General features: G+C 39.6%; 1 protein-coding gene across 2 annotated transcripts in view; it reads right to left on the bottom strand.

Moving 5' to 3' along the window:
• The window catches only part of PDXDC1 (pyridoxal dependent decarboxylase domain containing 1), a 32,433-nt gene extending 18,770 nt beyond the window's left edge, over positions 1-13,663 (bottom strand). The window contains exons 1-7 of one of the 2 annotated variants that reach the window (XM_075718362.1): positions 13,643-13,663; positions 9,428-9,430; positions 6,137-6,210; positions 5,532-5,597; positions 4,178-4,261; positions 3,091-3,237; positions 590-779 (exon numbers count right to left, since the gene is read on the bottom strand). In XM_075718362.1, coding sequence (XP_075574477.1) covers positions 590-779; positions 3,091-3,237; positions 4,178-4,261; positions 5,532-5,597; positions 6,137-6,210; positions 9,428-9,430; positions 13,643-13,663 — 585 coding nt within the window. The remainder of the gene's footprint in view (positions 1-589; positions 780-3,090; positions 3,238-4,177; positions 4,262-5,531; positions 5,598-6,136; positions 6,211-9,427; positions 9,431-13,642) is intronic. The other variant, XM_075718361.1, reaches the window with a different exon arrangement.
• Between the last annotated feature and the right edge of the window lie 1,295 nt (positions 13,664-14,958).

The following is a 14,958-nucleotide window of genomic DNA, read 5'->3' as shown; positions in this document are numbered from 1 at the left end:
AGTAAGTTTTCAAAATCACCATAGTTATGCTTTTCCTAAAATCAACTTTTCTGAGGCCAAAGCTCAGTCCTCATTCTTCACAATGACCCTTTTCATACTGTGTTTCAACAGGCAGACACATCATCCTAAGTCTTAGAAACTTATATAATTTTATAAGCTATAAAAATCTACTATGTCCATAGAAAGGCAAAGAGGAGATGAGGATGAAGGGAATCTGCTCATGAGGAACACTGATCAAGCAAATGTGTGGAAGGAACAGGAGAGCTGCAGAGAGAGCCTGCTCAGCTTGCTTGGGGATAGATGTATTCAGTCAACATAGTAACATTGGGAAAAATCTGGAAGAAGCTTCACTTCTAACAGTGGAAGTTCCAGGCAGATATATGGATCTAAAGGAGAACGTTCACTGGCCCCAATCAATTTACACGACTGCTGCCAGCGGTATACCAGACTGTACTGCAAGTACCAGTCTCTTGCAGGAAAAGTCTGAACGTATTTTTAAAATCTAAATTTCAAAATCTAAATTTCAAGTAGGCAATATGAAGCCAAGTAGGTTCTACTTGCAGCTAAAACCCCAACTAATTCACTTTACCTGATTGCAGAGAGCTTGGCCCAAGCCTGTTCTAGCTGCAGAACTAATGTATATGACAGGCTGCTTAGTATATAGCACATTAAATCCTTCTACTGTATAATCTTCATAGTGTGTGTGAATAACAAGTCGACAGATTTTTAGGAGACCTTCACGATCATCTTCATGATAATATGCTGATCCGTTTTCATACCTGCAAGAAAAGCCAAGTAAATATGACCAACAAAACGAATAGCCAGTTTAGTGACTAAAATAACACTGACCAGCAAAGGAGCTCGCAGGAAGACAAAGATGATGATTAAAAAATCCTTCTATTTTCCCAGGATAAAGTAGGGTAGAAGGAAACTTTGATGAGACAGGAAGAGATTAACAATGAGGGAAGCCTAGTATATATCTTAATTTATACTCAGAGATAAAGTGAGAAAGACAAAAAACATCTGCATTCCTAAGGATTTCCTTTACAGAGTTCAAAACCTTGCTTACTAAGACCAGAGCCAGGAAGGAAACACAAAAGGCTTCATCTGGATTTAATATATATGTAAATTCTGGACTGCTAATTTTAAAGAGCATGCAACCTGACATTCTTTAAGTTAAGTTAGTAAAATTGGAATGAGCCACATAAAGTAAATGGGCAGAAACTTGCAAACTTTATTATGAAATCACAAATCAAGATATTTTGTAATACCCAAAATTACTGATGTCATTTCTATTTTAGAGAGTTCAAAATAAGACCACAATTTAGAACAATCTATTCAGCACACTGCAAGACAGTTTTCCAGATGTTTTATACATGTGAGTTACATAAATTAAGTATATTTTCCCCCAGGAATATTGTAATGATTTTATGGCTATTTTGACTTCAATCTGATTTATCAGGCATGTTTCCTTGGGGCTCGTAGCTGGGGGGGTGTCTCTGTGTCTGCTCCTCCCCCACCTTTTTTTAACCCTTCTAAGAATCAAACTCAGATCAGCTTGTTAACATGTATAGTCAAGAAAGAGGAGCAAAGTAACCAAAAAAAGAGATAAGGTATGAGTGTTCCATATTGAGGGCAATCCCTCAGCTGTCTTACCTGTAGAAAAGGAAACAGCAACAGTGAAAGTAGTAGGTGTGTCAACTTATGAAGCAACTTGCAAGCTAGATTTTTCTTTTAGCATTTTTGTGCAACACGTATATCAGTGGTCTTGCACAATTTAAGAGTGGCATTTATCAACAAATTTACATAAAGGCCCTGAAACGTCTTAGGTTATCACAGACTATCTGATGCACAGATACTGCTGAGTGTTCCAGCATTAAATTCCAGAATGACCCACATGCAAACCTTTACACAACAGTTCTGTGATCTAACATGGGCAAAGGGAAATTCCTCTAGTGTTGCTTATAGCTACAGAAAATGTCAAGATGTATGAAGCAGTTCACAAGCACGGTATTTGGTCAATGCTGCTGTCTATGGGGTCACAAAACTTTGGGCACCACAGTCCAATAGATACTCACCATTAATCACAAAATTGCAATGTTATTGAATATTTGATTCAAAACAGAAATGTTTCTTTTTGTTATCCATGCCATTTACAAACATCACTGACACACTCTCTATACACGCACACATACATTTGTCAAAATAGCTGGATTGCCTGCAACTTCTCAAATTTCATCATTGCACAAGGTTTCAACATCTTTAAGTCAAAGAGAGATAAAGATAGTAATTTAATTTATAAAATAATTCTGATAGAGGTAAGCCCATAAATGTTAAGAAAAATCCTTTTTAATTCTAACAACTAAATTTGGGTTAACCTCAGTTTAACTATTTTTACCATTTCATCTTGCACTGTGCTAAAAAAAAATTAATAAATCTTCTCCTCAGTAGCACTGGCAAGATTTTCTGAAAGATACAGTATCATGAGAGGGGGAAAGCAGGTGGTTTTTTTGCTTCAGGAAGAAAAAAAGGAATTTCTGATCAGTGAATCCACACACACACACACACTCCAACACCTCCACACAGCTGATTTCCATTCTTCTCTCATAGAACAGTTTAAGATACCTATGCTACATGATGAAACAGGCATTTACGAAAGATTTCACTGTACTGTAAATTTCAGTAGTGTCACCTACCATACCTGGAAAAATAAACTAGATCCAGTAAGAGCAAAGGAGAAGTTAACTGAAAACATCTTTTAAAAATATGAAGTACCCCAAGCCTCAGCAACATAGCATATGCCTCAAGAAACAAGGATTTAGTTAAATGTTTGACCAACTATATGTCTGCAACTGTACTTTGGCACATTGCTCTACCATATGGCAACCATGTTACTAATAAATTCCTGCCATTCAACAAGAAGTCTCTTTTTCTTTTTTTTGAATTATATGATGTGTTTCAGAACTTTCAAAGAATATTTGTAAGTTTGTGGCACAGTGGTTTTTTTTGTTGACATCCTCGGTCCAGTCACACACATTTTTAAACAATTATCACTACCTAGTCATACATAAGTTATTCACAGTGACTCACCTGAAAAGCCTGCAGAGCCAGAGAGTAGTATCAGAAAGGATCCTTGTCGTAAGTTTTCTCAGTCTTTCCCTGTCCAGCACCGATATATAAGCAGCCAAACTATGTCCCAGTAGAGCCATGTGACCCTGTTCACCAACATTTTGAAGTCTGCAAGCCAGAACAGAGGAACTGCCAACTAAATACAAGTCATGAACATCACAGTAATTTTAGGTTTGTGTATTTTTATTGTAGAGTGGCAGAATTTGTTGGCATGCAATTTTAAATATTTAGCAGCAAGAAGTACAGTATACCACAGTCACCTTCCCGTCATTGTGTATTAACATACTAAAATGCCAGGGTAGACAAAAGCACTTGCACTTCACTTGGCCTAGCTGCTTACAATAATGCCTCAGCTTCTTTTTTAGCCAATCAGCTAGCACGAGTTGGAACTAAGCACCTTACCTGCACTGGGACTTAAAATCTGCATTGGGACTTAAGTGCATTAAACACATACCTTTCCTCACGCAGAGAAAACTCAGGAGGCTTATGATCAGTATCTTTAGAGGCATAGTTTTCATTAGTTTATTGGGCTTTTGGGGGTTTGTTGGGGTTTTTTTGTTTGTTTTTGTTTTGGTTTTTTTTTAATCTCCAAACTGTTTTTCAAATGTTAGTTTTCAATAATCTTCTGCAGATTAGTTAGTATTATTTCCATTTTACAGAAAAATGGAAAACAATTTTTTTTTTAATTTATTTTTGTTCTTTAAAATCTACAGGGAGAGATGTTAAAAAATTATTGGTATTCAAAGTTATATAAGACTTTCAGACTTAAAACAAGTTTCAGAAAGTAGAAAACAAAATGAGCTGTCACATCAGAAACAATTCCCTTGTATAATTCCATTTAGTAATTAGTAATGAAAGCTTTATAATTTTAATCAAGCCAAGCCTAATGCATTATTCTAGTTCACCATGTAATTTAAGTTGCCTTTTAAAAGTTACATGGTTACACAATATCTTTATAGTTTAAAACACTTAAGTGTGAAGTTCTATAATAATCAGAATATTACAAAATCAGGTATCTTCCACATACAATAATTCATACTGGCTTTACCGGTAGGCCTGTGAAGTTTCCTCTTCTTCCTCTCCATGCATTAGGTTCTGAACTAACTGAAGTATGCTCACCATATCCTGGCCACTGGTGTACCGGTGAGGGGAAAACAAAAACCACATATTAAAAAAAAAAAAAAAAAAAAAAAAAAAAAAAAAAAAAAAGTACCAGCATCAAATGAAGATGCCATCTGGGACACTGCCCAGTAAGACATGAAGACAACACTGCACTTTTACAGAATGCTGAGTAGAGCAACAAAAACAGTTCTTTGCTCTCAGAAAAACAGATCATGAAGATGATGTTGCTGAATCAATTAATTCAAAACCCTACTTAATTATAGTAGGACACTTCAATAAGTATGAACTCAGACTCACAGGAAAACAAATCTACTGAAATCTGAAAATTTGGACTGAAAAGTTTGACTTGACAATGTTTCATTGCTTATTGCTACACAGCAAAGTAAGGTAATAGCTAAGGATCCAAATTTCTCTTCACGTTATCCAGCTTCAGCTCACAAACTCAGCACATCTCTTAAACAATTACCTACAAATATTAGTTTCTGGTGAACAAAAGCTACATTGGACTTCTGACATGATGCACTCTAGCATGGTAAAACTGGAAAAGACCCACAATGCTTCAACTTGTATAATTCCAACTAAAATTTACAGTAATATAAGAACTTACACTGACAGTTGAAATGGCTTTTTATTCTTAGGAAAGCTAATTCAGTGTCTCCACTCAAAACCAAGTTTAGTTTATGTACACAAAAGACTTAAATAGGTTTTGCAATATTTTCTGAGGGCTAGCTTGGGCTCCTGCAGGATCCTCTTCCAAAGAGGCTACAACCAATTTACATCTTAGTTTTCAGGTACAATGAACTTACCTGCCTTATGCACGAGAGCTCCATATAATTTTTTAAGACAGCTGTGCTGAAAAGATGGGGTGTTTTTGTTTTGTGGAGTTTTTTTAAGGTTTTCTACCTTATCAGTCTCAGCTACTACTTTTTTTTTTATCTGGGTGTTTTAATGAATCTTTATTCTATAGCACAAGTTTATATATATTTAAGTCTCAATCACAGCTGTATGTACCAATATTTCATTAGATTCCAACAGTTCAAAATTTCAGTCACCAAGGACAAGTAATCTTTCTCTTTTTCCTACGTGAGTATGGAAATAGTTGGTATGACGACAATCTCTTTCCCCCCCTCCCCCCACGTGAGTACGGAAAAAGTTGATATAATGCCTGGCAACGTTCATGTTTGCATTAATATAGAAGTTATTTGGAAAACAAACATGTTACATGTATTTTACAGATTCTGAAAAGTAAAGAGCATTATCTAAAAATTGTTGTTGCCTACCTGCCTTGGAGTGGTCCAGGAATATCCTTCCGCACATACTTCTTTTCATTTTCCTCCTCCACTTTTCTAAGTTAAAGACACAAGAATAAACTGTTTGTGTTTTATAGCATCAAATATGTAGTTGACTTTGACTTGCAGAAACACACAGACATGTTTGCAGTCTATGTCACTGACAACAGTTTCATAAATAAATCAGATGAGACGAACACAAAGTTTAGCTCAGACTGAATTAAAGAGTGCCTAAGTTTTGGTTTTTAGTTCTTTAACAGAAAACATCAAACTTACAGAAGAGTTTCATACATATAGAAATTAAAAATTACTTGCACAGCAATAGGAAAAAAAAAAAATCTAACATATCCGAAAAAAACAGACTTGCTGGACTTGCTCTGAATATTACACAACACACATAAAAATACATATTTGTTTTTAAAATCCCATCATTTGAGAAACAATGGTGATTTGTATAGGTGTAAGCTTCAGAATGACAATATGACCTTAAACTATTAGGAAAATTAGTTCTTTCCTGCTTAATGTCAGTGACACTAATAATCCTCCCCTTAGCACAAATAGCTATTGTTTTTGTAGTTGTTATCCTTTGCACATACCTTTGATTGTCTTCTAGCATCTTCATTGCTTCATTCAGATTCTTTCCCATTTCTGCTAGAGTAGGGTCGACCATCTTTCAGGGAAAAAGATAACAACTTTTACGAAAAGAACAAAAGAAATACTTATCTTACTACTGTCCCCCCAACATCCTCACTAGGAATTCATGCATCAGGCAGATTCTTTTAGTTAGTCTGTGTGTACTTATTTAAAAATAACAATACATTGTATATCCTGAACTCAAAATATACAAAATAAGAACATATTACTGACCTAAAATAACCCAAAAGAACACTCAGTTGTGATCTGGACTTTATTATTGATAGATCCAATTTTTTTCTCCACAAGGAGAACTTTTTCCAAAATCCTCCTTAATTTCTAGATACCTCTTTTGGAGTTCAATGAATAACGACAGAAAGAGCATCAGAAGGCAAGAAGGATTTGAGAAGTGCAAGGTGTTCAAGTAAGTGCTCATTACAATGCTTTAGCTAAAAAAATTGGCCACTTCAGTGCAACTGAGTGATTTTTTTTCTTTTTCACAACCATTCCACACCAGCAATAAAACTTCAACTATTCCCTGAAATGTAAAAATTCACATCCGGTCCTATCCAAAATTAAAACAAAACAAAATCACCAAAAATCTTCTAAAGGAACACTCTAATCTTTCTACAGAGTATGGAAAATAGATACCCTAAATACAATCACAAGTCTGTCAGTGGCAAATCTCATTTAGAAACGATCCTTTTACTTCACCTGCACCAAAAAACCCCTATTACCATATTCTCAGTTGAGTTGACCCTGACTTGGTAATGTTAGGTTAATGGTTGGACTGGATGATCTTAAAGGTCTTTTCCAACCTAAACGATTCTATGATTCTATGACAGTCTGCTCTCATGATGTACAGACTCTCATTTAAAAAAAAAAAAAACAACCCACCACCAAACAAGAGAGCAATCAGCGAATAAGTACAACACTATTCTTGCAAGAAAGTTACCTTCTAGAAAAGAAGTTGTTTAGGAAGCTAAACACTGAAAAATGTGACCAATGGAGGTTTTAGGTCATTAGGTATTTTGATGCAAATTCAGGGGGAAATTTGCATAAATTGACAGTTTGTTTTTTTTTTTAAGATTGCCAGTTCAACTAAGATGTATTCAAATGTGTTCAATTAATAAATACTAGGAGAAATTTAAAAAGCCAACATTTCTTACCTAGGAAACACAAGAAGATACCATTTAAGACTGCTCTAGCAAAGGCAGAAATAAAATGGCAGTTTTCCCTGCCATTTCCCCATTCAGGTTTCCCTGTCAAACTTTTACAACAGTCATTTTCAAAACAGATGAGAAAACACCTAATCCAAATACTCTTGTAAATCTATTTTTTCCTATTTCTGGTACCTTTAAACCAATTTTTAATCTTACCTTACTGGAGAGATGCCCTTTAACTAGTCAAAAGAGTAAAACTGACCTGCAGCAGGCAGCTTAAGACAGACTGACATGCAGAAAAGGTTTATCTACCAGCAGTTGCAGCCCTCTAGCTACACAGAACAGGTCAAAAATCCTGAATTCATTGCTGAAAACCAGGTAACAACAGATACTTCTTAAAGAGACCATCAGGACAGAAGACCTTTAAAAATTGTTGAACTTATTTCCCCTGAACCAGTGACACGTTCAAAGATGAGTAAGTAGTATTTTCCAAAGAACTGCTTTTGCTTTGAATAAGCCTCTTTTATGAGCTTTAACCCAAGAAGCCTGGCAGAAGCTTGCAACTGACACAAGAGATCTAGACAGGAACATTTATCCATTTAAGGATTAGATGCCATCTAGAAGCTTCCAGAGAACATGAAAGGTATCATCCAGCAGTGTCTGATTTACCTCCAGTGGTTGATATTAAACTGTATTTGAAAAAGAAATATACCCCATTATGAAGGTAGAAGGTAACACCACTGATAAGATCCATCACATTAGACAGCAAGAAATCCTAAGATACTCAGGTGACCCCGTTACAGAGTCTCTTCTCCCCTCCTCTGCTTCCCAAATGTATTGTAAGCATAGACTCCCCAAATTCAACATCAACCCTTTTTCAAAAGGTCGGCCCACATACTCAAGCCTCTAGTAGTAACCCTTTAGATTATTGCTGAGGTTGGGGGGGGTACTAGGGGGAAGGGCGGTGGCTGTTTTAAAAAAAAAATAATAATCCAAAACAAGTTTAAATATTTAAACTTACACTATCCATACTGCAGGCATATAATATCTCATCTGCTACAGTATTTGAGAAACAGTAATCCTAAAGGCCTGCACATGCTTTCCATCACGGCTGATGGAAATGCGTGCAACTGTTGCACACATGCAACGCAGGCAAATATGTTTGCTCATGCAGATGCAGACACAAAAGCAAATCTAATTACAGAAGGCAGTGGGATTAATTTACTTGAGGATTTTACACGATTTTCATCCAGAGGACTGATCAAGAAAAGAAAAAAAAATTAAGTTGAGAGTTACCATATGTTCAAAGACTAATTTTACCAAAATATTTAGAGATTTAACTCATATTATAGCAAGTAGTAGGTGTCTGAAAGAATCAGTAGCCAAGCATGGTCACACTGGATCAAACCAAGATTGACAGCTCTCTGTATTCTGTTGCTTTAGAAGTGGCCAGTAAGAAATGTTGGGGGGAAGAACAAAAGAATAGTGCAAGTATTCAATAATATTTTCCCACAAGAACTCCCAGCATTTAGCAATAAATGGGTTTTTACACTTCTGGCTTCTACAACATCCACTGGCTATGAGGTCCACAACTTACTTAAGCACTGCATGAAAAAGTGGTACAAATACAAAAAGTTCAAGACCTCATCACAAAGATTAAAAAAAAACCCACACACTGAAAGCATTTGATACTCAGAATACTATATATATATATACACACACATATAACTAGAAGAAAAATTTAAATATGATCATTGGCAGTATTTCCATACATTTTCAGTGGTTACCAGAGTTGCACCACATCAAAGAAACTCTGAAAAGAAATCTTACCTAAGAAATCAGTTTTGCTCCCAGGAGACTTTAAGGGAGTAATTGACTAGACATAATTTACTGATTGTGACTATTTCGCATACTTTAATTCAGGTTGCCACAAAACGTGATCCATGGCTGGAAGGTAGTTATTTGCTTGAACCTTCCTCAGCATCACATGCAAATATTCAAACAGATCTGCTGTAGATGAGGACACAAGATGTAGAGGCATTACAAAAAGGGCTCTGAGCTGCTTTTGTTTGTTACTAACACAAAATTCACCTGCTGGAATTACATCAGATGTTAAAACCTGCGTATGCCTACCTTGTGACTCATCCTGTCTCGCTTACTAGTAATTACATGTGCATGAAACCCTTCTGCCAATAAGCTGGCAGAATACATAAAATACAATTTAAAAAGTCATAAGAAGTTATGCTAAGCTCCATAAAACGCTATGAAATTGAGCAAGTCTTTGAATTCTGATATGGGTTTAATTGGAAAATGAATCCCTTCTGGTTTTTTTCCAATTGCTAAGTGGACATGCAGCAATTTATTTTCTCCTTTGAATTATGGGAAGCCAAAAAAAAAAAAAGAAAAACCTTTTACTGCTGCATACTTAATTTTATATATGCTTCCTCCTCTGCTCACATTAGTAAGGGCATGGAGGTGGGAGCAGAAGACTATCTACTTATTTTACGCAGCAAGAAAAATAGGTGTGGCAAAGTTGCAACAGCAAACCACTCAGTTAAGAAAGGTTTCTGAACACACTTTAATAATATGCCATAATAAAGCAGTATGTTGCGTTAGTTTAGTCTGTAAATGAGATCAAGTGTGTATAAAATCCAATCAGTAATAACCAGAATACTTTTTCCATGTTCTTGAACTGTTTTTAGAAAGCCTGGCGGACAAGTTCTTGAACACCTCCTGTAACAGAGGACAACACACTTTTTGAGAGGGTTAAAACAGCTCCATTAGACATTATATTAGCCTTACTTTCTGCACTCAGTCCTTCCCCTGGCGTCACAGGATCTGCCTCTGATCAGTTAGGTGATCCTTTCACCAGATGAGTTACAAGACATGCAATGTCCTTTCAAGCTGTAAGAAGGCACCAGCCACAGCTGCTTCCTTCAAGGTGTCCATTCAGCACCCTGACACCTCCTGCCTCCTTAAGCCCTTCAAAGGTCCTGACATTCACTACCCTACTTTGATTTTTATCATTTGTTGCCTTCAAAATGTATTATTCCAATTCACTAAGGTTAACTTGCAATAGGTTTGATTTGTGGTTACTTCCCTGTTTTGTAACTAATCCATTACTATTTTTTAAGCACTTTGAACTGTAAACTCCTTCTGGTTTTATAGGCAGTACGTCACACCTTTGGGTCACTTGGCAACTGGGGAAGCATAAGGGGCCATTCTCCAGCTGTGATAAGACTGAACGTTAATTACAAATTCAAAAAGGAGCATGTTGCTTCGTATACCAATGTTTTACAATCTTGATTTTGCATTTCCATAGGCTATACTCCTAATGTAAGAAAGGGACAATTTTTAAACAGTCCACATAAACTATTGTGTGTGCAAAGAAACTCACAGGGGTAGCTCATTATATATTTCATGAGAAGTCTCATTTCCCCCTACATTATTATATTTGCCAATAAGAAAGTTTTACCATCAAAACCCAAGAAATGTCCTCAACAGTAAATTAATCTCAAACAATATCAGTATTCTATCAGTATTCTTCAGCCAAAAGAACACTGGGTTTATTCTCCAGGCTAAGAAAAGTTTTAGATAAAGCCACTTCATGACTCTTAGGCTTGAATGAAAATGGCACTGTATCAGCACAAGGCTTCCACTTATAGGTATTTGCTTGTTTAATCTTTATCAATACTTCCCTGACATGCAGCAGGATTTGCATGCAGGTCTGCTGTCACGAGTTTCCGTAAAGTTACCAGGATGTTGCGGTAATTAACACAGTAACAAAAGACAAAAGTCACAGGCTGAGCAAGAAACCAAAACAGTTTTTTCATGTTTAGGGAAAACACAGCTGTAGAGACAGCAAGAAGTTACAAGGAAAGAATTTGCCTTATTTTACCAAAGTCACCTAACTTGAAACTTAAAGTGTTAAAATCCTTCAGAAGATTGGTCACTACTATTAAAATATAAATGGGGGGGATCATCAATCCGTTAGCCAAACTTCTGAAATTTAACACAGGCTTCCAAGAGAACTTAAATTTGAAGTTCACCCCAAAAAACATTTCTGGATTTCAGCTAAAATTCATTCTAACTATACCACTTATGACACACAATATTATTACATAAGAAACCCAAAACTTTTGTCTGATAAAACAAAGATAATTTGCAAAATCAAGCTATGAGATTGTTGGTGTGCACACCTGCATGTCAGATTCTACAATGGTTTTCCTCACAATCCTGTTGTGAAATGTTTTCAATTCTTGGGAAGTTTCTCATCTGCTAAGAAAATCTTTTTCCATCTGCAAGAACCTAATGACTGTAGTCATTCAATGTCACCATGCATTACAGCTAATTAGGTGATTCACAAAAATGCCTTCTTCATTACGAAAAATACAAAATTTTGACAAATTTTAAGACAAGTTAAAAAGTACTTATCATTGACATCCAAATAAGTACATGTATAAATACACGAGGAGAGAATCCATGGTTCAAATAAAAGACAGTCTCAGATGTATTATGATAATGCTTAAATAAGCACAAGATAAGTGGACACACATTCTCTGACTATAAACGTATCCCAACTTGGATGAATTTCAAATGCGTTTAGAAAGAAGACTTCTTATATATCATGCCTAAGACTAGATAAAGTGCAGATTGTATGGATTTACAACAATCTTAATCAAAGACTATTTCAGGAGGGCACTAACTGCTAAGTGGCTAGAAGACAGTAATAATATTGTGGCAGAGGACTACAGCTTTTACCATACATGGGGCAAAAAGCCATGATAAACCAGAGAGGAGGTAAACCAAATGATAACTCTTCATGCACATCTATTTGCATATATTGAAAAATCAGACATGCAAGTTTTGCAGTTTATAGACTATTCCTTACATCAATAATACAAATAACCAAAGCATGGACTTTTATTCTGCTAAGAAATTTAGGTGTTTAATTCTTACACAGTGTTTTTATTGCTTCTTATGATGACCTAGTCAAACAAAGTTTATAAGGACTCTGTCATACTACAGGACAAACACTTGCCCTGTACTAATGTGTCTTCTTTAAATAACTGCACATCGTACCATTACTTTGCTTGAGTCCAGTTGATAAAAACCATATTCCAAACTAGTATATTCAATTAAGTTTTACTTAAGTACTTAAAACTTTTCAGACAAGCAGTTGTCACTGTAACTTTTGTCGGCACTAGTAAAGAACTTAAGCTTTTAAAGGCTATGGAAGTCTTTAACACTGTATTCTTCACGTGGACTGTAATACATCAAACCATTTTGCTACCAACTTATTAACCACATCAGAAAGATACTTTCTGGATTTCCTTACTAGAGCACATCCCATTCAAACTCCTCTAGCCAATTCCAAAGATTACATAAAACTGAACATGCTGTGCACAGTAAACGATGCAAAGGGGAAGGATGCATTAACATCTCTTAAGCACACAAAGTGTAAATTATTTCAAACGTATACTGCCCTCAAAGACATAAAACAGCGGCGATAAGCTATGTATGAGCAGCCATTCCATCCTCATTTGGAGGGCAGCTCTTCAGAAGCACAGCAGGTGCCATGCAAGCCAGCAGAAGCGTGGCAGGTCCCAGATTACCAGATTCTGACTGACTCACAGTGACAAAGGCAAAATAAGTTTTGTCAGTCACTTACGGCATTACAGAGTCAGTATTTGCTTTGTACAGTAAACTGGACAGAAGAGAGCAAACACAGGGCAGCAAACACCTCCAGTATAAAATGAAAAGAAAAAGTCAAATAATATTTTCTCTACTGTCCTGCTGAAGGCTAACATTCCCAGGAAATAAGCTCCATCTTCTTTTTAAGAAAACAAACAAACAAACAAACCCCCATTGCCAAAGCATTTCCTGGTAGTTATTCAGACTTTTTATAGATCCGGGGCACAGAAACAGACGGCGTTCACACAGGCGGCGCACGCCAGGCGCCGCGGCCGGGGAGCGGGGGGGGGGGGGCACGCCCGTGGGCTTCACTGGGGGCTCAAAGGCTTCGTGAGGCAAAGTTGACTCAGGCCCGTGTGGCGCAGCCCCCCTCGGCGGGGGCGGGCCGGGAGCCCCGGCGGGGCCGCCACACCGCCGCAGCCCAGGGGCTGGGGGAGCGCGGCACCGAGCCCCGGCCGCTGCCCTCGGCCCCGGGCCGCGGCCCCACCGCCCCGTCAGCGACGCGACCGCCGGGGCCCGCTCGGGGCCCGCCGCGCCTCAGCACCCCTCCGCCCGCAGGTGCCCCGGGCCGCCCTCTCCCCCGCCGGCCTGGCACCGGCGCGCCCCGCAGACCTTCTCCAGAGAGGCGTCCATGGCCGCCGGGGTCCCCGGTGCGCGCCGCCTGCCCGCCGGGCACTTCCGCCTCAGCCCCAGCCGGCTCCACGCTGGCAGCGCTGACGAGGCCGCGGCGGGCGGGGCGGGAACGCGCTCACCTAGGGAACGGCGGCAGGCCCGCCCCGCGCCGCGGCCGAGACCACCGCGGCAGACGGGCGGGGAGGCGCCGGGGCAGCGGCGCCGCGCGCCGTGAGAGCAGGGGCTGGGGAGAGCGCGGGCCGCTGCCCTGCCTCCGCGCGCCGCCCGCTGCCGCTTCCCCCCTCCCCGCTCCAGCTGGTGGAACGGCCCCGGAGAACGACCGGGGAGGTGACAGGTACTGGCGCATGCGCAGCGAGCGCGGCCCGGGCGGCGACGGGCTCCCGCCGAGAGCGGGCGGGAGCTGCGCGGAGGCGCCGCCGGCACGTGGCGGGTTCGAGTCCCCGCGGCGGCGCGGTGCTCCGGGAGGGTTCCGCGTGGCTCCAGCCTTCACGGACCTCCCGGCTGTCACCCCGGCCCGCGGGGGCTTGCTACGGTGGCACCAAAACCCGTCGTGCACGCACGGGGCCCGCAGGGGGACGCTGCACAGCCCCGAAGAACGGGCTTCGTCCGGACTCGGGGGGACCCCGAGCGACTCCCGCCCCGGGCCATAGGAGAGCACGGGGACGTGCCCCGGGGCAGGCGGGAGCGCAGCACGCAGCTGCCTGCGGGCTCCCGTCGGACAGGCAGTCCCGCAGAGCCGAACCCTCTTTTCCAGAGCTTTATTTCTGTTCTTTCAAGCTAGAGTTATTTTTCAGGACATATTCCTCTTCCTTTTAGCGCCATTTATATTACTTAATAGCACAACTTGCAGATATCATTGACGTTCTGTTTTTTCCATGGCCGTTGTGGTTTAAGCACTATTCAGCAATAACAAAAACATCTCTGCATTATCAACACTGTTTTCAGTACAAATCCAAAACATATACTAGCTACTATGAAGAAAATTAACTCTACCCCAGCACGTTCTCCACCCCTTATTCCGTAACATTTACGTCATGCTCAGGTCTCACACTATCCAATACATCCTCATTACCCACCACCGCCCTTCCCATCCTTTGATAGAATACAGGTATATCACTCCCTTAGTCTATGGACCACCCTTGTAAAATGTCCATAAAATGTCCACAAAGTGTCCACTGAGTTCATTTAGACCATGACTTTGGGCTCCATCTGTTAACGGTGGTCACTCAGGACAGGAGAGGTGGTGTGGGGTGTGGAGTTACTGGTCACCAAAGCCAGCTCAGGTCGGGTCACTG

Source organism: Pelecanus crispus, chromosome 11 (genome assembly GCF_030463565.1).
Source record: "Pelecanus crispus isolate bPelCri1 chromosome 11, bPelCri1.pri, whole genome shotgun sequence".
NCBI classification, from domain to species: domain Eukaryota; kingdom Metazoa; phylum Chordata; class Aves; order Pelecaniformes; family Pelecanidae; genus Pelecanus; species Pelecanus crispus.
The sequence above is the reverse complement of the archived record's forward strand: the minus strand, read 5'-3'. Positions and strand labels throughout refer to the sequence as shown.